Raw genomic sequence first — 24,890 nt, forward strand, 5'->3', positions numbered from 1 at the left:
TGTCGGAAAAAAAAAAAAAAAGTACAAAAAGGCAATTGGCTACTCTCCTCTGTACCCAGAACTGCTGCTCAAGTGAGAAGCACACAGACACGCAGCCCAGTATCTGCATCCCGGGGGTATGGGCTTGTGCTCCTCCTCTAAGGATCCTGCAGGCAGAGCCCAGGGAGCTGAAAGGGTTAAGGGGCTTGGACGTCGTGCATAAAGTCAGAAAATACCATCCTGCGAAGCTGCACCTAACTGGAATGAAGATAAACGCAAGAGAAGCAGAGCAATCAGCCACGTGCACTTCTTCCTTTATCCGTTTGTTTGGGCTGACACGAAAATGGTCTTCTGAACAGCAGCAGCAGAGAACAGTCAGCAGAAGAGAGCCAGAGACCGAGATCGCGGGTTACAAAAAAATAGATTCCAGTACTACAGACCTGAGAATATGGTGGGGGGCGGGGAGATTCACTACACAGATGGTCCTTGTTATTGTGTAAGCGTTCTTTGCAGTCACACTCTATATACGCCTGTATCTACAGTCTGAGGCCCCTCAGCCAGCTCCCCGGGGTCTATGGTTAGTGCTGCAGGAGATGCACAAACACACACTTACTGCACCATAAAGGGCGGCTTCGAAGACAAGATGAAGACCAGCCAATTAAAAAGTTAAAAAACAACAAATATATTCAGCAAATTAGCCATTCCAGAAATTGGCTTTTGGACAGCTAGCTCTTGGCATATCAATCCAGAGCCTTTAAGAGATGATCCTCCAGTGAAATAGGACATTTCCGTTATCTACTAGGGACTAGACAGTATCTCTCAGAACTTAGCAAGGAGACCCATGTGTGTCTAAAAAGAAATCAGACATGCTCATGGAACGTGTCTGAAGCAATAGCAGACAGAAGCTTAGAGAGCCAACAAACAAAAGGTATCAGTGTGCATCCACTGTAGTAAAAGGGAGACTGATATTCCAGTCACTTGGACAAGGCTGCCCTCGAATGCGGCAGGGAGCATACATCCTGCACTGTACTCAAGCCCACCGGGCTCACCTACAGTTTCCCCTGGAATCCTGAAACACAGAAAGAGGGTCGCCTGGACAGTGCTAGCTGTGGGGCAAAGACACAGGACGTGATCATACAGATAACTCGTCCTGAATCCCAGTTCCACGACCTACGACCCGTGTGATTCTGGGCAAGTTATCAAACCCGCCTAAGACTCAATTTCCACATCAGCAAAATGGTACCCCACATCATAAGGATGAAGGAAATAATTCAAGTACATCCAAACACTATGCTAAGTGCATGGCGCAAAGTAAGAATTCAGTGAAAATTTATCCCCATCCTCACTACCGTCACTACCCTATTAGACCAAAAGAAACACAAAGGTACACTGAAGCACAGAGGAGGAGCCTCTAACTCAACCGCACTAGAGGGGAATCCATCTTGCTCTGGTACTTGTTCTGCCTGACCCTTTTAAGGAAAGCCATGACTGTATCTGACGATCACACCTAATGAAGGTGGCAGTAACTGACCTGCCAGCCAGATCGTCTTTGTTTGGGAATGGAAAGTCACCTAAAGACACTCCAAGTAGAGGCAGAAGAGAGAAGCCGTAAGTAAGCAAAAGCCATGAGTAGGAAGACGCCATGAGTGGGTAGAAGCTAAGAGCGCACAGAAGTGGTGCCGTGGAGAAAAGAGCAGTGAGAAGTGAGTCAACAGTGGTGAGCACACTGGGCAGTCAGCAGCCATGTTGCCAAGATGGCGGCACCCTGAACAGGGAAAACAGGCCTCTGCTGCCAAGGAGCCAACTGGTGCACTGGTCATCGAAGATGTGCTGCTCTGGAGGGACCTTCCAGATACTTAACAATGTCCTCCTCCCTGTGGAATCTCATCGTTCTGTGGTTTGACGAACACTATACACCTTGGCAAGAATGTGGAAAACTGGCCCACCTTCCCACCGACCTCCTCCTCCTCAGCACCTCATTCATTCAACTATTCCTGAAACTGAAGCAGCTTCTCACCCATGCTTCTGCAATAAAGGACTATGCTCTGAGCAGAACTGGTTTTTCTTGGAAAAGGCTTTTACGCACGTGTAGAAATGAAAAGGCAAACAGAGCTGCGGAAGGGTTTCAAACCAATAAACCTCAGGAGTGTCTGTGGTTTTTTCCACCACCAGCTCAGAGAGTCCTCTGTGTGCCACCTGGCAAGCTTCAGTTTCTTCTCTCTCAACCCACACAGAAAAGAAATGCAAAAATAGCATTAATACGCCCCTAAGGTCTGGGGCTCTTCTGCTTTGGCATATACAAGCACATTCCTCCCAACTGCTGGATGAGAAACAAAGAGACAGGCATATGGAACGTGCACCCAGAGCCAGGCCAGATGGACCCCTCTGAGATTTATGGGACTGGGTCCTGATTCACCCATCCCCCATAAACCAGACCCTACAGGGGTGGAACTGGCAGCAGCTTTCCTAGAGTACAAAGAAGGAAAGAGTTTCCTGACTTGGGAGAGAATGACAAGACAGAACATTCTAAAGAAAATGAGCTCCAGGAGTGGGGGTGGGGGTGGTTCTGGAGAGTTGGAGATGCAGCTTTCAACAGGAAGACTTGTCCACAGGAAGACCATACTGCAACAGACCTGCTCCCTCAACACTCATCAGAGATCCCCAAAGAACATTACAAAGCAAGGCCACTCTGCAAACCCCAAGACATCCATTTGCCTGAGGAATCGTGGCAGAGTCCAGGGCGAGGACTTGAAAGGTGAAGAACCAGGAGCTCACTGGGACCCATAGTCCAGGGGTGTGTACAGTTGTGGGGACAGCAGGACTCAGGGCCTGGAGAAGCGACACAAGGTTAAAGGAAGGCCAGCTGCCTTAAAGGCATGTGGTCGCCTAGTTTTTTTCTGTTAAAAAAAAAAAAATCATCGGTGAGATGAAGTAATCCCTTCTTACAGCTTAAAAATGGCCATGACCACGGGGCACCTGGACAGCTCAGTCAGTTGACTGTCCAACTCTTGATTTCAGCTCAGGTCATGCTCTCAGCATCATGAGGTTGAGACTGACCGGGCTCTGCGCTCAGCATGGAGTCTGCTGGAGATCCTGTCTCTCTCCCTGTGCCTCTCCCCCACCCCACTCGCTCTCTTGCTCTCTCTCAAAATAAATAAAGAAAATCTTTTTAAAAAATGGCCATGACCTGGTGTGGGGAGAGGAAGAGGAGAGACATCATCCTCCAGGCCTCCATGAAATTCTGCAATCAATCAGTTGGTGCCGCGGCCAGCTGTGCCAAGTCCTACCCACTGGTGCTGCTCCTGGGCCACAAATGCCACCCCAGAGGGAAGGACTGCCTCTCTGAACATGGAAACAAATCCACAGGCAAAAGTGTCACTTTTCAGAAATCCAGCCTGTTCCCAGGCCACTTGCCAGACGCCTTTACATGTGTGTCCTCATGATGGAATACATACCCAGGAATGGTCCTAAGTATAATGTTTAAACCCAAATATGTAATAGAGGCTCTGATCACGGTGTGCTCCCTGCCCAAACTAAAGCGGAAAAACAAAAAAAGAAAAGAAAAGAAAAGAAAAACGAAAAGAAAAAGCAAACAGCCTAGTAGTAGGTGATCACTGTGCTCTAGGGCCCGAGACAGAAGTCACTCAGTTACTAAGCAAAGTCAGGATCACCCAAGAGCTGACAGGCAACTGTATGTGTCATGGGTATTCAGAGTGAAGGCACAGTGACACCCTCAGGTGGTCATCTGGCGGGAGACAGGTGAGCACGGTGCTGGGCAGAAGCAGCAGCAGGGTGAGTGCTGTGGGAACACAGAGGGGAAGGGGAGAAGGTGAGGTCAGCAAGTGCAGAGACAAAGTGACAGGCTCTGGTTCTGAAGGGTCTATGTGTGAGCTTGACGGCCGGTGAGGGCAGGCTAATGGGTAGACGGGCTGGCACTGGGTTTGAATGAGGGCGTTCTGAGCAGTGGAAAGCCCAGTCATTTGTGTACTTAGCTCACAACCTGGGCAGCAGGTGGACATCATGGAAGCAGCTGGCCGGCTCTGGGGTGATCCAGGTGGGCTAGAAAAGGGCTACGCTACTGAGCACACGATATGGCTGGCACTGGGCTACCTAGCTTAAGTCACCCTCACCACAAGCCTACCAGGCAGGACAGCTGTCCACGGCAGGAAACAGACTCAGAGATGGGCAGCTGCCAGCTCGCCAGGGTGAGAAAGTGACATAGCAGAGTTTCCAGCCCAGGCCAGCAGATCCCAGAGTGGTCTACTGATGACCTACCCCACCTCCATGATGCTCTCCTGTCTGAAAAAAGCAAGCAGCAGTGGGTATGAAGGTTCTCATTTTCAAAAGAACATTGTGTTATCTGTGTCTAAAATTTTAAGTATGTAACATGTTAAAATGATATTTTTGGCCCTGGACTTCCCTGATCACCCTCTGAAAACCCAAGTAAGTAGGAGAGACAAAGGCCTCTCCCCACCGCTGCCACCTGCCACCCCCCACAGGCCAAGAGGCACTTCTCTCTCCCCGCACACCTCAGCAAAATCAAGCGGACAGAAAGTGACGTAGGGGAGAAAATAGAATTTCCTTTCTCTAGAGAAAGTGGCTGCCGTGCTGTGCACCACCACTCCCCCGCAGCTTGCTTTTCACCTTAAACCTGGTGAGGACTTTCAAGGGGCCTACTGGGGGAGCTCTGAGACAACAGTGACTTAGGTCAGCCTGCCCAAGAAGGAAAGAGGAGGGCTCCAGGGCAGGCGAGGGCTATTCTTGGTGGCATGGGCCTCACCCCCACATGAGTGTGCCCAGGAAGAGGCAGCTGGGGTAAGAACAGGAAACCTCAGAAGGCAGAGTGCAGACGAGTGCAGGCTGAGGAAGACGGCCGGGTCTGAGCTGGGGAACTAGGCAGCCACTTGGAGCATACACAGCCACCAAACTCAAGGGAACCACCAGACAGAGGGACCCAGCAGGAAGCTTCAAAAAGACCAAGACATCATCCCCTCCACCCTCTGCCTGGTCCCAAGAGCCCAGCCCCACCCGTACTTCAGCTCCAGCAGGAAGTGGGCAGAGGAACATCTGGTGAGTGGGGAGGGGTGACAGGAGGAAGCAGGGGGCAAAGGCCTCACCCTGCTTCCCTCTTCAGGGACCCAAGGCAGATGGAGCTGGGTGAGGGAGAACATTGGAACCCAACATCATCAGGGTTGGAGGTTTTTTTTTTTAGATTTTATTTATTTATTTGACAGACAGAGATCACTTGTAGGCAGAGAGGCAGGCAGAGAGAAAGGAGGAAGCAGGCTCCCCAATGAGCAGAGAGCCCGATGCGGGGCTCGATTCCAGGACCCTGAGATCATGACCTGAGCCGAAGGCAGAGGCTTTAACCCACTGAGCCACCCAGGCGCCCCAGGGTTGGAGTTTTGATCACCATCCAACTCATCCGGGCCTGAACTTGTGCCTCAGAATGAAAGTAGGACTATGATATCTGAGAGGGAACAACAAAGTCATGGAACTTTTGACCCACCTCAATTTCATTTCTGAGAAACCCCTCTGAAAAAGGTTTATGCAGACACACCAAAAGAAAAAGTACTGGTTACAACGTATTAACTTGCATGCTAACTTTGCAGGTACTGAGCAAGAGCTGCTCTGTTTTCAGATTTTGGACTAAAACAGGAAACTCGAGAGAGTGACTTGGTGTAACAGAGAGAGATGTGGACTAACTCACTGTATTTCTGCCAATGGGATGCTATCTTCAAAGAAGGATTTTCGGCATCTCAGAAGCGGCTCCTTAAGAGTAGTTTCCAAGCCAAAGCATGTAGTGCTCTGTTCCAGATATCGGGAGAACCCCCTACCCCTACAGCCTCTCTCTGGCTATGGAAACTCGACAGCCACCACCATGAATGGCCCGAAGCACTGGATCTCATGGTCTCAGATTTTCCTTCCTGGGAAAATTGAGGCAGTTTTTCCAAGGTGAGTCTTGGAAAACAATCTTGTCAATGACTGTGACAAGAAGCAACTGGAAGGTTCTGAAATGAGACTCACAGCAAGGCAGTGGTCAGGGCAAAGCCTCCAGGAGAAAGATCTTCCTTATCCATCCCCAGGAACGCCCCAGAGAAAAGCAGTACAGGCCAGAGCTCTTCTAATTCCCACTCCCCTCTGGGCTCAGAACAGCCAGACTTTCCCTCTAGCCCGTTCCCGACGGGAGCCAGAGCAGGGTGAGCAAAAAGGCGGGCAGGGGAGGGCTGGGGCCCAGCCTATGGGGAGGGGCCAGACTTCCAGTGTAACCCCTCTGGGCCTCAGTTTCCCCACCTCCAACAGAATAGGTCATCATTCTCCTGAAGTTTAACCCTAAAGATCCACAGAGACAGAAGTGAAAACGAAACCCCTTCAGGAAGAGCCACCTTTTCCTGTGCCGTCTTTAGGGCATATAAAGCTCCTCTGCATGGTCTCCCTCATTGGCTCAGACATCTTCTCAGCCCCAGCAGTGCAGGCAACACGCAGACAGAACTGAGCAGAAAAGGGCGCAGGACCCCTGCCTGCAAGGTGTTTTTAGGCCCCCTAAAGCCAGCTGGATGCATCCTTGGCACAGACAGCTAGGGGCTGGATTGGGAGGGCAGGGGGGAACACGGGTCCCGGCCAGTGACGGACGCTCTTCCTACTCGGAAAAGTGGAGGCTCCTCCTGGCCCTCACTGACGCGGCAGGCAGCACCCCAACCTGAGACTGCTGGCGAAGGAGCCCTCTGCCTCTCACCCTCACTCAAATGCTAAGGAACCAGCACACGTGCTGGGCAAAATGGAGAAGGAAAGGCACCCCTCATTTTCCCACCGAACAGGACAATCACATATTGATTCCCATTTTTATGCCAGAAATAAAGGAGTATTTTCTTCCCCAACATCCCGAATTAGGGGCCGTGTTATTGTTTGTAACACTGTCCCGCTATCGATCAGACATCACAGCCACATGTAACTAACTCTGCTCACTCTCAGGCAGGCAGATCTGTCTCCACTGCCCGCCAACAAGAGATCTGAGGCAACTTCACACCTCTCTAACTGAACGCCACAGGCCACAAAATCGCCCCAGTTTAAGAGAATGCTTTCATCATTCGTTTGGTCATTCACTGTTTCAGAAGCAGTGTTTTTTGAACACCGACTCTGTGCTGATGCTGTAGGTACTGGAGTGGAGCAGTAAACAAAAGTCTTTGCCCTCACAGAGCTGCTTTTTTTAGTGGCGTGCGAGAGCAATGCCCTTGCTGGTGTGGAAGTGCTCGATTCTATGAAAACACGTAGGAGAAAAACACAGGGAAGCAGGGAAAGAGGGAAGGGGCATGGGGTGACAGCAGTGACTTGAAATAGGCCAGGAAGGCCTGTGGAAGAAGGTGACATTTGATCAGAGATCAGAACGTGAAGAAAAATGCCAAAGTGGATCTCTGGGGGACAGCATCCCCGGTAGGGGAGGAGCAAGGACAAAGGGCCCAGGCGCGGGATAGCGGTGGGGGGAGTTGAGATTTTGGACAAACAGCACTGTGGTCCGTGGGGGCTACAGCAACAGGAAAGGGCAAGGTGGAAAGTGAGGTTAGTAACGGGATGACATCTATGGGATGGAGTGAGACAGGAAGCTCACTGAGCTCACTGGAAGGTTTGGAGCAGAGAAGCGATAAGACTTTTTTTTTTTTTTTTAAGGTATAGATTACATTAAATTTGGTATTAGTTTCAGGTATACAACACAGGGATTCATCATTTATACACATTATAAAATGATCACCAAAAAAAGTCTAGTTACCATCTGTTATCACACAAAGTGATTACAATATTATTGACAATATTCCCCAGGCTGTACTTTTCATCCCTGTGGCTTATAACTGCAAGTTGGTGTCTCTACTGCCTGTCTCCTATCTCACTCACTCCCCCACTCCTACCCTTCTAACCCCTGATTTGTTCTATCTAGGATCTGTTTTATTTTCTTAGATTCCACATATAAATCATATACTAATTTGTCTTTCTCTCTCTGGCTTTTCTTTTCTTTTTAAAATATTTTATTTATTTATTTGACAGAGAGAGAAAGAGAGAGAGAGAGCACAAGCAAAGGGAGCTGGAGAGGGAAAGGAGAAGCAAGCTCCCTGCTGAGCAGGGAGCCCGATGCAGGGCTTTAGCCCAAGACCCTGGGATCAAGACCTGAGCCAAAGGCAGATACTTAACCAACTGAACCACCCAGGCATCTCTCTCTCTCTCTCTGTCTGACTTACTTGACTTAGCAGAATACTCTCTAGTTCATCCATGTCACAAATGGTTAAGATTTCATCCTTATTTACAGTTGAGTAATGTTCCACTATATAATACATACACCATATCTTTATCCCTTCACCTGTCAGTGGGCACTGGGGTTGCTTCCAGAATCTTGATACTGTAAATAATGCTGCAATGAACATGCTGCATGTATCTTTTCTGTTTTCTTAGATCAATACCCAGCAGTGGAATTGCTACGTCATCTAGTATTTCCATTTTTAGTTTTTTGTGGACGCTCCACACTGTCTTCACAGTGGCCACACCAACCTACATTCCCACCAATAAGGCACAAAGGTTCCGTTTTCTCCACATCCTCACCAATATTTGTTACTTCTTGTTTCTTTGATACTAGCCACGCTATCTTATATTTTGAGAGGATCACTCTGGCTGCTTTGTGGAGACGTGCCTGGGTTAGGAGCAGGGGAACAAGCGTCGAGGCCAGGAAACAACTGAAGGCTTCTGCACGCATGTAGGCAAGATGTGGAAGCAGCTACGATGAGGGTGTAACAGTGGAGGTGATGAGAAGAAATGAGATTCCCCACATTTTCTCAAGGCAGAGTGGACTGAACGTGGTCTGAGAAGGAGAGAAGGGAAAGTGTCAAGAAAACCCGAGCAAGTACAAGAAGGGAGTTGTCATTTACTACCATTTGGGAAGAACAGCTTTGAGGAGGGAATCAGGAGTGCTGTTTTGGATTTTCAGAAGCCACTGGACATTTAAGCAGAGATGCTAGGGAAGGTACCGGCTACCCAAGTCTGGAGATAGTAAGGTCTCAATAGAAGATCTGAATTGGGAAGTCATCCGTGACAGATGGCGTTTGAAGCCCCAAGCTGGGATGAGATTGCCTAGGGCCTGAGTGAAGACAGAGAAGAGGTCTCAGAGCCAAGCCTCAGGCAAAGGATTATGAGAAGGCATTGCCTGAGAGGCAGGGAAACTGGGAATGTGGGCTATCTCGGAAGCCAAGTGAAGAAAGCATTTCTAGAACGGGGAAATGATAAACTGTACCTTAGTCCTTGCTTTACTGACAGGGTTTCTGAGTTCTCAGATGAAAAAGTGATGTGCTCCAGGACCTAGGACAGGTTCAGTAAGAAAGGACCAGGTTTATCAAGTTCCTAGGCTGGTAATTAGAGGAAAAGTGAAGGATATAGTCTGTCTACAAGAATAAGAAGCAGATAAACAGTCTGATATAATGACAAATAGATGGATTAGAAACTGCTTGACTGATGACACCCAAGGGCACATATAAGTGAATGAGTGTCAGTCTCCAAGGAAATTTCCAGGGACATGTCACTGGGCTCCGTCCTTAGCCTACTCAACATACCAATGGCTTTTATCAGTGATAACTAAAACAGACTGCAATCAGAACAATCCAGAAGGCTTTTGAAAATAAAGCATCCCAGTGTCCACCCCAGACCTACTGAATCAGAAAATCGCCAGACAGCACGGGTGGGGGCGGGGTGAGGGGCAAGGAGCTAAAGGAAGGCATGAGTTAGAAGAAAGAACTGAGGGAGAAGCTTGATCCAAATGTACGGCTAAAACCAAGCTCAGCAGAATGGGAAATGTGCTGGGTAACATCTGGGTACGTGGAACCTTAAGTCTGATTCTGAAAAAGCAGCCAGACGCGAGGTGGAAAGGGTACACTTAGCTGGATCTGAGACCAATTTGTGAGTGTCCGTGATCAACAAAGGGATCTTAAGCTACATGGACAATAGGCCAGAGGAGAAGGGACATAACCCAGCCATACCCACCCTGGCCCCAAAGCACCCTCTCAACGGTAGGGGGGACACACTAGATAAAGGTGAGAGGAGCGAGACCAAGATGATAAAGGGACAACTCCCCCACCCCCCAATTCCTAAAGAAAAGCAGATGTTTAGCCAGGAAACTCAAGAAACCAGGCCTCAGCCCCGAATACCTTGAGGGCCAACATGCAGAAGGACTTGCTCTGTAGGATCCGATTGGGTTGATCTAAAATCCATAAATAAAAACTAGTAGGACAGGATTCTACTTTGGTAGAAGGAAGGTCTTTTAAACACTAAGAGGAACCCAAAGAGAAAAAGTGGTGAGTATTTTGCCACAGAAATTGCTAAACTTACATATGCCCCCAAATTAGCATTTATTATGATGTACTAGTTTATGTGTATATATATATATATATACACACACACATACATATGTACACCCTTCCTACACTGTAAATTCCCTGAAGAATTACATCCCCAGAGTCCAGCACAAGCCCTGTCCTGTGCTATGTGCTCAATAAATGCTATTATGGCTGGATGCTGCCAAGCCTGTTATAGAGGTGATTCATGCTACAAATCGTTAATGTTCCTTCTAGAACAGCAGGTCCTATGATCTCTGAAAAACCACACATAAACCAGTCATCCTTTGCATCTGCACAGTCAATTCAGAATTTAGATGAAATGGGTTGTTTAATTGTTATGTCTAAAAGTCAATAGTAGATAGAGGCTCCTGGGTCACTCCGTGGGTTAAGCGTCTGCCTTCGGCTCACATCATGATCCCAGGGTCCTGGGATGGAGCCCAGCATCGGGCTCCCTGCTCGGTGGGGAGTCTGCGTCTCCCTCTCTCTGTACTTGATGCTCCCATTGCTCTCTGTGTCAAATAAATGAAGTCCTTAAAAAAAAAAAAAAGCCAATGATAATATTAGCCCTAGGTTTAAGGCTCAGCCTGGTATTAAATATGTACAGGATGGGGGGGGTAATAATTTTTGTCTTGAATGTTTCTGTATTCCACATCAAAACGTGTAAAGCTTTGTCCACTAAGGAAATCTGATCCTTCCAGCTGTGACCCAGTTTGGAGATAATCCACCTCTAGGTGTTCCTTCAAGTAAATGTCACCACATCCCTACAGGGTGGTTACTGATTTACTGATTCACAGGCTGGTGTTAGCAGCCCAGGAGGACCATGGTGCCCACTACCCTTGGCCAAATTCCGGTTCACCTCAGAATTTCACCCCCTCTGAGGCCGGTTCCAGCTGAGAAGTAGTTAACCCATAGGGTTTCGACAGAGTTGCTTTTGCAGTCAGTCACCAAGGGGATCACTGCAGATCGGGTTCCACGGCCCCACATTATGGGTGCCAGTCCTGCAGGGATGGGGGTAGTACAGGGGCCTACTCAGTGCCTACTCTCTGCCCAGTGTCCTGAGGCACCCCAGAAATAGGGGTGTGAAGGCCAAGGGGAAGGAGAGAGCCTGCAGACTGCCATGGCGAAGACTGCTGCCTTTCCCTGTCTCTCCCTCCTGCTGGCCTGCTGCCCCCCCCCCCCCCCAGTGCATTTCTTCACTGTGCGCCATCCAACCTCACTGCCCCTTCTCTGGGACCCTGATTTACTGTTCACCCCTCTTCTTGAATTCACTTCTTGGAAAATACATTTCTCCAGAGTCTGGCTGTGTCAGGCAGGGTTCAAGATGCTGAGGACATGCCATGAAAGGTATGATGATGGGAAACAGGCAGCATGTCACACGGACCTGTGTGTGAGGAAGCAGATCCAAAGTGGAGAGGAGGGTAGTCATGTAGGTTCCACGGGAAGGTCATTTGAACCAGACTTAGAGGAGAAGGAGCAAAGCCTGGTGACAGCCAGGCAAAGAGCGCTCAGAACAGAAGGGAGACAAATGTCCCTTGAGACTCCTGAGGGGACCGTGGTTAGAGCAGGGCCAGTGAGGGCAGAGGCACAGATACCACTGAGGCAGGAGAAAAAAAAAAAAAAAGGTGTTGGGGCAAGGGCCCAAAGGGGGCTGTTATCAACTTTATGCTTCACAGGGAGCTGTGAAAATCAGCTGACTGGAGTAGAGGAGTGAAGTCATCAGACAGACATCCTAAAGACGTCCCCCAGTGTGAGTCCATCGCAGTTAGAGAGACTAGCAGCCAGTATCTAAGTGGCAGCATCCAAGGTTGCAGGAAGAAGTCCTCAGCTAGTGAACTGCCTACTGTCAGGGCCCCAGAGGCGCAGGAACTCTGCATGATTCACTGCTGTGTCCCATGCGGGGGACGGGGAGGTTAGAGGGTGTGGAGATGTGGCCAATGTGCACCAGATTAGGTTCCTCCATGTCCTTTTACCCTCTGCTACCTCCACTTGGTCCCGGCTCAGAGTTCTGCTCCACAGTAGCTGGGTAACTGGCCAAGTAACTTGAGCTCTCCAGTGAAACCTTCCATTTATTGGCAGTGGCCTTGACAAAGAGGGGTCTGCTGTTTCCGCCCCCAACACAGGGACCACAGTAACCCCTTGCTCTGATATTTGGTGACCCTTCCAGCTTTAGAATTTTGTGATTTTATCACAGAAGAGACTTTTGGGGCAACTGATGAAACAAGAAGGTAATTATATTTCACAAAGAGAAAAAAAAAAAACCTTCAAAATTACCAATGGTCTGTTTATTGCTACAATAGACAATTAGTTCATTTAATGCCTTCCAAAATCTTTTCAAATCAGATAGAAATGGACTCTTATTAAAGGAGGATTATAAAAAGCTGCGTTATCCATCATTAACCAATCAGAAGGCTTCTAAAAGTAACATTTCTGAGATTCCACCAATACAAATCTATGATCCAAAAAGGGGACTGATTCACTTTTCCAAAAGATGAGGAGTCTTCAACATAAAAGTTTCTAGAGATCAAATTATGTCTGTTTGGGGAACTTATTTCCCTTCATCACTGCCCTGCTTCAGAATGTTGCGGGCAGGTGGTTGGTTTTTTGTAAAACACTTTACGTTCTGTATGTAGGTATTTTGTAAATAAACAGAGGGTGGTTCACTTTCAAAACTTGGGATTTACTCTGAGTTTTATCTGATGCAATCTGAACATTTTTTTCTTGTAGAAATTCCTACTAGTATCTGAGGGGGTTTTTGTTTGTTAAACATTCTTACTTTTGCTCTCTTGGTACACAGAACATCTCACAGAAACTCTTGGCTTCAGGCCACGGTCAAGGTCAAAGGAAGAAATACCGAAGGGATAATAGGTCTTCTGGAAAACTGAAGCTAAGCTCTGTGTCTGTGAGTTTTCACCCATCCACCTGCTCCCTCATTCCTTCAAGGTGGGAGATAAAATGCTGTCAAGGATTCCACCCCCAAAGAAGGAAGAAAAAAGGAGTTCATGTTAATTTTTGAAGTCCAGCGCCTGGTCTCAGTAGAACTCGTCAAAAAACAATTAAAAGGTACAGAGGGGAAGTAAGGCAGAGAAGTGGACACAGCGGGGCGGGGGGGGGGGGTGTTGGTCACGAGCGTGTTGTGTGGAGCATCAATGTCCAGAACACTGTCTTCACCATAGCCTAGAATATGCTCCTCCATATTTCCAGACTATTTCCTAGGAAATATTGAGGAAATAATTCCTAGGAAATACTGTATTTGCTCATAAAGACATAAATATTACAATCATAAATACTGTATGTTGGATTTGCTCATAAATTCTGAACATTCCTGAATACTTTCAATCAGTAAACAAGGAGTCACATTCTTTAGTATTAATGTGAAGTTTATCTGATTTTCAAACAGGAATTATATCTACCTTCTTTCATACGACATGCTAATAGCTCATTATATAATGCTCGCACAGAAAAGAAAAATAATCTTTAAGGCCTGAGTAATCTTTTAAAGGGTTAAGAGAGAGAGAGAAAGAGAGAGAGAAGGCTGCAGGTGGTTTGGTGATATTTATAAGCACTACTGAAATTCTTGTGCCAGAGTGAGGAAATGTTCCACATTATAATAGGTTACTTCCAGCTAACTGACACAATTTCAACACACGATCTCTGTTATGCACATGTATTGTTACTTTTGTAATTATTTTGATATAATGACTGATTTAGTCTTTATTCCTAAGGAGCCTTAGAACTATGACATTATCTTCCAAGAACACTTTCTTTCATGAAAGAACCATGTTTCTTTCTAGTCTGCAGATGTCAGAGGAAAAGGAAACAAAGTGTAGTATAATGTGCAACCTCTAGCAACCAAAATGGATGCATCAACTTACTTTTTCATTCCACGCCCACAGTCCAATTCCAAGAAATGCTATTCCCAAAAACTGAAAGAAAGAAAAAAAAAGGTGTTAAGTGTAAGGGTAAATGCTATGTTTTTACTAATACAAATACAAATAAAGTTCTCAACCAACTCTTTTGTCACTTTACCAGGCTGAGAAATACTCTTATCTAAAATGTGAGTGACAGCCTTTGACAGAAAAAGAAATACCATAATCACCTTGATGAAAATTAAGCATGAAGAAGAACTGAGTAAAGAAAAGGTGGTATAGGAATCAACCTTAGAAAAGAAAGAAATCCTGTCATTTGCAACAACACGGATGAACCCAGAGGGCTTTATGCAAAGTAAAATAAGCCAGACAGAGGAGATACATACCGCGTGGTATCATTTACATGCGGAATCCAAATAAATAAATCGAACTCACAGAAACAGAGTAAAAACGTGGTTGCCAGGGGCGGGGTATAAATACTGAAAGGTTAGCAAAAGGGTACAAGTTGTAAGATGAGTAAGGTCGGAGGATGTAATGTAAACACCATGACTACAGTTGGTAACACTGTCTTGTAAAACTAACTTCCTCTAAAGGAACGGAAATGATGTCACACACCGAAAGGTAACCGTAAGGTCATGGATGTGTTACCTCAAGGGTGGGGAACCCCTTCACAACATATATACATATCTAATCACCACGATGTACTCTTTAAATATCTTACAATCTTATCTGTCAATTCTATCTCAATAAAGCTAGAAAAACAAAAAAAAATTAAGTTATTTAAAAAGAAGGGTTGGAATACGCAGGTGCTTCGAAGTCACTGATATTATGAAGGATAATAATTAGGTAGAACCTTGAGTAAAACCGAAGTTATTAATAATGTCTAAGACTGCCTTTCAGTGTAGGAGAGGGCATAGTTCTGCCCCTATAAATCCAAGCCCGGAGTTCACTAGAAATGGAGTATGAGGGACACGGACAGAAAAAAGCCGGTGATCCTCTCTACACCATCATGCCGCTGGGAACGGGCCAGGAAGAAGGCAGGCAGAGCGCCACACTCTTTACACAACTTCTTCCAAAGGTAACATGAATCTTACAAAGTCCAACGTGACCCAAAGAAAAGTCCTGCATTCTTCCATTTTTCAGAAACTTAAATGACTTCTATCGTCCTTGAGAAGGGCTTCTACAGCTCCGCCTGCTCTCACCTCCATGCCGTAACTTCGTGTATACCCGGGAGCACACGAACACTGCAGTGAGATAAAGGGGCACCCAGCACAGAGCTGTCTCCTCTCCCCAACCACAACCCCACAGTGCTGCCCCTGAGCTGTGCTTGGGGGCAGGGGAGCAAGCAAGCAGTACCCGGCGGCGGGGGTGGGGGACTCCCTTCTGTACTTAGTTGTCACTGTATTCTATCTGCTCAGGGATACACATTTCCGTACACGTTTTAACACGTCTGAAATCAGGACAGGTCTTAAAATCGATGGTATCTCAGTCTTTTCTCCTTGACTTTACCTAAAATAATAGCAGGTCTTGTAATCAGGGTGTCCCATCTTTGATGACACATTGCACAGGGCTGTCCACCCCCTCAGAGCCCAGTGGTCAGGACCGGGTGTAATTGGCCATGAGCAAAGACACATCTTATTCCTCATCTCATTACCAAGAGCAACTCGGAATTTCCTTCCCAAACACTGAAGTGAAAGGAGAGGGGCAGGTTAACGAGCAGTTTCAATCTGACGGCAGCAGCGCACCCTGTTTATTTTACTAACATCTTGATTAAGTTAAATGTCAGGGAAGCTGTGCACTGAGAGGGCCGCACAGAGAAGACGGGCGTGCGAGTGGTTCTTCTTTGCCGTTCTGGGGAAATCTGAGAGCTGTCCACCTGGCGAGGTCTTCATTCGCAGCAGGGGGAGCTGACACGTGGGCATCAGCTCATCAATCCGAGGGAGGCTGGCGGGGGAAACACCAAGAGCAGAGGGGAAAGGAGGGACTGGGGAAAACAAAACAAAACAAAACAAAAAGAAGAAGGCTGACTGCCCTGAAAATCTGGTTGTGTTTTTAGAGGCACAATTTCCCAAATCTCCTGCCAATTATCAGACTCTGTAATGAACGACATCCAACACCTTCGGAACTAGATGCAGAAGCTACAGCACACCCTTGATTTGACAAAAACAGAAGACCCCTTTCTTCCTGCTCTTGCTCTGAGAGGTTTGGAAAGGGTTTAGAAAGAGTCGTTGTGAATGTCCCGACAGAAAACTATAGCTGGCCCCTCTATAGCCCTGGTCAAAGTGTCCCTTTATGTTTCTGATGGAAAACAACAAATACAGCAGTCCCCCAAATGACTCCAAGATACTTGGGACTCTAGTACAAAAGCAGAGCAATTCAGCGTGTTACTTTCATATGTAGAGGTCCTAGACTCAATAGGGTAACAAGCCAGAAGGGCAGACACAGCAACCCATCAGACCTCGAAATCACAGAGTGCTTGACTTCACACCTACTGATGTGAAACTCATCCCAGTGAAAAGCCTCACCTTCTCTAAACAGAAGATCTTCACGGACACCAGTCAACCATCTTCCCTGATGCAGTCCTCCAACACCATCACCTCAGTCAGCTCAGTTCCTCCCGGGGGGACAGGTTCCCACGGAAGGCTCCTGTCTAATCACTAACATTTACTTCTTATTACTGGACAGGCACTATGCCCATTAGTGCTTTGTCTGCACTGTCTCTTTTAAGCTTTACCACAATTTTATTGTGGAATAAGCACTGTCATTAACCCCATTTTAAGAAAGGGAAGAATGAAGCTTACAGGGTTTCAACCACTACTGAATGATGCAGCAGAGATGGGAACCAAGAGGAGACGGACATCAAACTACGCATTCTTACCAGTCCCAAAAATTTCCCATTTGCCCCCATGGGGTAGAAAGTAGAGGCATTTAGATTAGAATTATACATGATAGGATGAGGACATCATATATTCCTCCCACCAGAAGGAAAAGTGGACTTGAAGAGGTAAGACAATGAGAACCTTGCCTTCACACAAGGACTGGCTGTAGAACAGAAATCCCCTGTGCAGATCAGACACAGAGTCACCCAGAAGAACAGAGAAATTCAACGGTGAGCCAACTTTGTCCTCTTTGTATGAAGCTCTCTTCTGGGCACTTGGAAAACCCCTTTTCCTTCACAAATCATATAAACAGACTGGAAACCAGTGATTTTCCACCAAGAGGAGAGGGAGAAAGAATCAGAATTTCAAGAATTCTGATTCGAACAATTTCCTCTACAATCTTGCTCTAAGACTTCCTGCTTTAACTGTGACTCTCCAAACACAAATTTGAAGACGAAACACAGTGAAGTGAAGGAAAGCACTCGATACCTAAGCAAGCGGCCCGGGGCTGGGGCCTCAACTGCATACCTTTGCTGCTACATCACTAGCAAATGTCCTCCCAATTACTCTCAGCCCATATGTTTTGTTTTAAAATTGAGTTGTTCCAGCTTCAAGTAATTAAACAGAAAAGAGCCAAAAAACAGAGACAGGCACGCAGCACTGGAGGCTCGCTGAGTTTTCCCTTTCCCACCTCTAGAAGAAAAGTTGACCGTAAACCACCAAACTGACCTCATTCTGATACCTTGAGGCCAACTTCCAGGCAACAGGGAAGAACACTTAAAGTCAACTCTTCATTCCTTTGAAAAGGGGTGTGTGTGTGTGTGTGTATGTGTAAAAAACCACAGCAGATCTGAGGCCTCTCCCCATGTGGCAGTATATGCAAACATGCAATACTAATATCTGACCACCCAATTTTTGATGTTTTAAATGAGTAACAGTAATTTTGCCAACATCTGTTCAGTGCTAAGTAGGAACTAGGCACTGTGTTTTATATGAATTCACTAATTCCTGCCTAATACAGGAGCTGCTAACTACTCAGCATTCCAAGCATGGCCAGTGCACACTGAAATGTGCTAATATGCGTAAGACACACACTGGATTTTATTTTATATTTTTAAAAGATTTTATTTATTTATTCATGAGAGACAGAGAGAGAGGCAGAGGGAGAAGCAGGCTCCCCGCTGAGCAGGGAGCCTGATGCGGAACTTGATCCCAGGACCCTGGAATCATGACCTGAGCCGAAGGCTGACGCTTAACCATCTGAGCCACACAGGTGTCCTACATTGGATTTTAAAGACTTAATTTAAACTAAAAGAATGGAAAATCCTCAGTAGTTATTTTATTACTGATCATATGTTGAAATTGTAAACTTTGGCTATTTCAAATAAAATAGAATATATTACTAAAGTTAATTATTATCCCCATTTTATAGGTAAGGAAACTTTATCTCAGAAACTTGAAGTTGTGTTGCTCAGGAGATCTGAGTCCTCAGTCAAGCTCGAAACGGTTTTAGTACTTTCCTGAGACTCTTGTCCTAAGACTCAAAATCACCCCTTTAGTTTCCAGGCATTCAAGGCAAAGGGCTGTATTCCTAACTGGAATGGAGAATGGACTGGAATGGAGAATAGCCCTAAGCGGACACAGAGGGGCACGCTGACGGAAGCCTGCTGGGTGCAACAGAACAAAAGCCAGCAGAGCGGACACTCAGGAAAAGCTAGAGAGGAAAATGGCCCCAGGATGTGAGCAGGGCAACTGGGCATCTCTGCCAAGAGGGATACATCTGCCCCATTTTGAGGACTATGAACAGAAGATCTCTTTCTCTATCTGTTGCTTCAGTCCAAGCGGAGCCTCCAACACCTTGGAAGTAGAACAGTGTCCATTCGAACTAGTACAACTGACAACTTAAGAAGCCACTCATCCATCCACATACCACTTTGCATATTTTGACTTCTTACTTTGTGCTAGGTACTACTTTTCTCTTGTGATAAATACAGGTACAATCCTTGTCTCCAGTGAGCATCCAGTCCAGTGAGAGAGAGATTTTAAGCAAATAAAGCATAAAAGACAAAACTGCTCTGGATGGAGCTATTACAGAGAAGAAACTAAGGTCAATACAGACAAAAGAGGAAGACCTGACCCAGAGCGCAGTCCAGGAGGGTTTCCCTATGTCAGGGAGGTAGGAATTGGGGTCTGAAAGATGAGAATGTGACTTGGCATGAATACATGAAGAGTATTTCAGAAAGTCAGAAGAGAATGTGCAAAGGCCCCGTGGTGAGAGGAACATAGCAAGTAAAAAGGTCTAAAAGGTGATTGGTGTGACTGGTGTGTGAAGAATGGGGGGAAAGTGGAAGGTCTGTCATTAGTGACATGAGTACGGCGGACCATGTCACGCAGGGCCCCATAAGGCACATTAAGGAGTTCAGTCATTACGCTAAGAGTGACAGGAAGCCTTCTAAATGCCATCTGTGTGTAGTGGACTGTGATCAGGCAAGGACACAGGCCTTTATCAGATTTGGGCTGCAGAAAAGATGAGAGAGAGTCCAAAATGGACACACAGGGACTGGAGGGAGGCAGCTTTAATCACCCAGACAATACTTAACTGTATCCAGGATGGAAATGTGAAGAAAAAGATGGAATTGAGACTATTTGGAAGTAAAACTGACATTTCCAGTAATGGCTTGATATGGTGAAGGGGGGGCAAGGGTGAAGGAGAGAGAGGGAGGTGTTAGGGTTAATTCCTATTACTGGTGTCTTCCACACGGAGACAGCAGCCCTTCAATATCCATCTTATGTCCTGACAGAAATAAATCTCAGGTGCCAATTTCTTAACTAGCCTAAGATCTAGAGGCATTTCTGGAGGACAGCTTTCTTTTACAGTATTTTCCCTGCTATCTGAATTCTCTTTTAAAGGAGCATATTTCAGCTTGTATACTTTAAAAAATAAGTTATTTAAAGTCTATACGCACATCTACCTCTCCCCACTTTTATTCGTAAAAGGAAGCAGTTATGTACAGGTGTACATTAAAGGTCACAGGCAACTCTGAAATAGACATTTTCAATCCTCTTTGCTTAAAAAAAACAATTACGTCAATGGCATCTGCCCAGCATCCCGTGAACAGACTCAAAATAACAATGCAGCAAGGTAAACATGACAGAGGAAAATCAAGATCAGGTCAATCTGTTCAGCTAAATTAGAGCCTCAGAAATATTATCCAAAATAACAATGGAAGGAACTCTTCTTACTTTGACATTCTGATCAAGTTTTTGTTAAAAAAAACCTCTAAGCTCTGCCTGAATAAACAGGAGAGATTCATTGAAAACATTTGGCACAGAAGAGAGGAAAGAGTATCTTTAGAGAAAAAAAAAAAGTATTTTCCTTCAACTACAACACAGGTATTTTTTTTCACTAGATATTTGCTGACACTTTTGTGACCAACACTTCAGTTCTCACAGGGATGAGGTGGGGTCAGGCTGGGGGGAGGGGGTTTACGAACAGTCCACACAAGTGTGCCAAATATTTATGCCCTAGAAAGACATGGTGTCTTTCTAGGGCAAGGGCTGATATTAGGAATAAAAAGCCTCTGGGCATAATTCCTGCTTTGTCAGAGGAGTCAGCCTGCGCTGGCAGAAAATTCAATACCCAGAAAGTCAATCCCCATTTTGCCACTGGGTCCCTGTGTCCCAGCTGGTGCACTCAAACTGTCCGGAATCCTCATGACAAGATGGCATGACCGATAAAGCTCCAACCTGTAAACAGGACATTCCCCATCTGAGGCGGGGTCACCCTCTCCCACGTCACTCGGCTCCCACAGTCTCCATGTAGTCTGAACACCTGAACACACACCGCCCACGGAGCCCCGCTGCCAGGGCTCGGAGCCTGTGTGATCTCGGGAAAGGCTCCTCGTTCATTAACACGTATCTGAGCCTCTCCTATGAGCCAGGCAGCGCTGGGGGGGTTGGGATAAATCAGGAAATAAAACAGACCAAAGTGCCTGCTCTTATGGGGCTGACCTTCTAGCTGGGCTGGACTGGGAGGGAAAGGCGATTACAAACAGAAATGAGTAGATTAGACAGAATTTGAAAAGGTAAGACCCACGGTGGGGAAGGGAGAGCAGCACAAAGGGACTCAATGTGCCTCAAGGTGGATGGAGCGGCCGCAATATTAAAATGCAGCAGCCAAGGCAAACCTCCATGAAGCAAGCAAGGCATAAGGAAAAAACACGAAGATGGACAGTGGCCTGGTAGATACGGGGCGGGGGGTGGGGGATGTTGCAAAGAAGCAGCCTGGCAGGGCCCCGTGGCAGACGCAACAGGAGTCAGATGGGGTGAGGCTCTGAAGCCCCAGTGATGACTGGGATCTCTTCTGGGAGATAAAGCAGCACTGGAAGGGTTCCTGACTTCCTAGAGCCCCATGGAGACAACAAGGTCACCTAAGGAAACGCACCAAATGACCGTTGGGGTCCATGTGATCGTGTGGGACTGGGTGGCAAGCCAGGAGCCTGTGACACCCCCGATGCGTCAGGACTCTGCGTATTAGCGCCCTCCCCTTCCTCACACGGTTCTCTGCCTGCCTCCTCTAAGAAGGAGAAAACCTCCTCGTTCACAGTGATCCGAAGCCTCTCTCTTCTGAACTTCTGTACCCCCTGCCACTTGGACCCTTGCTGACATTCACCCACCTGGGGGGATCGTGAAGGGATGACACAATCTGGGCTCAGACTGCAGAAGTGACTCGGGCTGTGTGACCCAGAGCACCTGGGCCCAGTCAAGGGGGCGGAAGCACTGCCCTCCGATTAATCATCTCTTCCCCTGATCTCGGCAGGGGGATCTCTCCCAGAACAGTGTATACAGGCATGCCTGTGCATTTAAAAGAAACTAATAAACTCTAGTCAGAATACTGAGATCATGTTTAATTTAAGATCTTTTCTATTTATCTTAGCAATCTGACTCAGGAATTTGGGGTATGCACAGACCCAGATTTTAAATACCTACTAATTTTGAAATCCCACGTTAAAGTAAGTTTCTTCCCACTGGGGCTTCCTGATGCATCGTCCCTCTCCCTAACTTTAGCCCTCCTTGTTTTTGTGTTATCTCCTTTGTAAATGCGTTTTGGTTTCATTGCGCCCTCTTATAAAAAGAGAATTCTTCTACAAGAACGTGGGATAGGGGCGCCTGGGTGGCTCAGTGGGTTAAGCCGCTGCCTTCAGCTCGGGTCATGATCTCAGGGTCCTGGGATCGAGCCCCGCATCGGGCTCTCTGCTCAGCAGGGAGCCTGCTTCCTCCTCTCTCTGTGCCTACCTCTCTGCCTGCTTGTCATCTCTCTCTGTCAAATAAATAAATAAAATCTTAAAAAAAAAAAAAAGAACGTGGGATATAAATTATAACCAAATTGAGGTTGGGGTAGCTTCTCAATCTACACCCTTCCTTTTTGAAAACTGCCCCCCCCACCCACAAGGATGGGCCCCTGCATCCCTGCTTGTGAAGGAGAGCCACTCCCCACCCCCTCTCTAGACTGATGAGTTGACAAGGTGGGACATATGTCTCAGGAAGAGTTGTTCCAGCAAATACTAGGCTGAGACAAGAGTCTCTCTTCCCCATGAATCAGGTACTGGACACAGTGATTTTTGCCAGCCCCGGTCTCCCTGATGCTAGAACAGACCAGTGTGCAGTGGAGAAAGCACCAGATGAAGAAAGTAGGAGGCATGCCAAGAGCAACTTCCAATCCTGACCACTCTCTGCTCCTTATCCTCAGGATCCAAGGCTGCACTTCCCGATCCTGGGTTCCAAGCAGTGCCCTGGGTGCTTGGGATACGCCTCCCCCCTCCCATCTTTGCTGAAGCTACTTTGGGGGCTTTCTGTTACTGACAACCAAGAGAGTCCTAAGATAATAAATAAGAGACCATATTAATTTCCTTCGGGCTTAGTTCCTATTAACAGTAAAGCGTGTAGAATAGACGTGAGCGCGATGGTGCTCTGGGGACTGACAAAGACGTGGCAGAGGGTGGCGGGTGCTCCTTTCCAAATAACCGACTAGGATCTCTAGTGGTTCTGAACTACTCAGTAAAGCTGTGGTCACCTGGTAGAAGAAGGAACACATCATTCAGCCGCATGACTTCATGAAAGAGTGAGCTGCCCTCTGCTTGCTTGTTGAGTTCTGGAAGCAGGACAGTCAGAGCCCAAGAAATGGTTCCCCAAGCAAGAGCCTGGAGGAAGGGGACGAGGGAGCAGGGGGGAGCCTTTTGCACGGTTCCTGTGTTCTCACCTCCCGTTTTCCCAGAAAGGGCACAAGGGCTCTCTGGCTCTGACCTTGTACCACACCAAGAGAAGGCCAAAGCGCCCCCTTGAAGACATGTCTACAGCCCAGGTGCAATCTTGCTTGGAAACTCCTTTGTCCAAGATTGGAACTTCACTTCCTGTCAAGAACTAGTAACGTGAGCTGGGAAGGGGGAGAAAAGGGGAGGGCTCTGCGAGCAATAAAACCTATACTCTTCTTGGAAATTCCGCAGGCAATGCAGGCACAGAGAAAGGAACGTGAGGGATTAAGCGATGCAAGTCTGGATGGAGAGAGGGAGGCTGCAAACTACAGCCCACTGATCTTTGTCTCGGGAAAAGCAAGGCTTACACTGCCTGGGCTCTTCCATCTGTAACCCCCTGATTAGATCAAGCCAAGGTTAAGAACAGACCAGACACAGGTTCTAAGGGTTGAGGAGGATGGAGTGATATCTCAAGTATTTCAAACGACAGGCATGAGAAGTTACATGAGAAGTTACGTTATCTATAGGCAAACATCAGCCTTGGTGGGAATGAGCTTCTGCTGTTGTATGAAAAGAGCCAAGCTGGGCGGCTCCAACTAATGGGAGCCTCCAACGTCTAAGACGCTCAAATGTGCACCGTGTAGTGCTGAGACATCTTCAGGTTTTAGAAAACATCTCGGGCAAGATTTAAAGGTTAAGGCAAATGAAACTTGAAACAGGATTATTCTTTTTTAAAGCACAAGTAGGATTACATGATTCAATTCATTTGCTAAGTCTCTCCAATATGCACTGGGCACTCTGCTAGGGGCGGGGGACAGAAAGGTGAAAAATATAACTGACGATCTCCTTTCCCAAGGAGGTAACTGGCGGGGGAGGCGGAGTGGGCAGAGTGGGTAGGAAAACAAAGAAGGGAAACCACAGTAGGCTCAGGGAGTGGAGCCTTCCCAGACACAAACTGCCACAGAAACACAGGGGCAGCCAGGGGATCCCCGGGGGTCAGAGGAAGCTTCCTAGGAAGGGACAGTTGAACCGTGTTCTAGAGGAAAGGAGACAGGAAGAGCACCTCCATCCAGCAGACGGTTTGGAACCTGAAAGAGCATGTCCCTCAGAGTGGGCAAGTGCTTCTGGAGCTGAAGCAGAGATCATCAGCCCGAGCCCTGGCAAGCAGGGCTCCTCCACGTGTGGCATCACCAAGGAACTTGCTAGAAATGCAATTCTCGGGTGGCCCCAGACCTACTGCATCAGGAACTCTGGCGGTACAGCCCAGCAAGCCCGTTCTAACAAGACCTCCAGGTAACGGTGATACATGGTAAAGTCTGAGAACCTCTGGGCTGGAGGTTGCTAAGCAGGGGCCTAGTCCCTGCAGGTATTTGTGTCTTGGGAAAACCAAGGCACCACCAAGCTAGGTGAAGCCAACCAAGGGTTTTAGCGAAAACGGTGACAGGATCAGACTTCTTTTTAGAAAAATCATTCCAGTACAGCATGGAGAATGAACCAAAGGGAGGTAAGACTGCAGGCAGTGAGTGACTCAAGTTGGGAGGTTACTGC

General features: G+C 47.1%; 1 protein-coding gene across 3 annotated transcripts in view; it reads right to left on the minus strand.

Moving 5' to 3' along the window:
• Positions 1–24,890, minus strand: part of TSPAN5 (tetraspanin 5) — a 171,602-nt gene that overhangs the window by 18,340 nt on the left and 128,372 nt on the right. For 2 of the 3 annotated variants that reach the window (XM_032332963.1, XM_032332965.1), the window contains exon 2: positions 14,219–14,269. The exons of the other annotated variant lie outside the window; for it this stretch is intronic. In XM_032332963.1, the coding sequence (XP_032188854.1) occupies positions 14,219–14,269 (51 nt within the window). The remainder of the gene's footprint in view (positions 1–14,218; positions 14,270–24,890) is intronic. 3 annotated transcript variants of the gene reach the window in all.

This window comes from Mustela erminea, chromosome 2 (genome assembly GCF_009829155.1).
Source record: "Mustela erminea isolate mMusErm1 chromosome 2, mMusErm1.Pri, whole genome shotgun sequence".
Classification (NCBI taxonomy): Eukaryota; Metazoa; Chordata; class Mammalia; order Carnivora; family Mustelidae; genus Mustela; species Mustela erminea.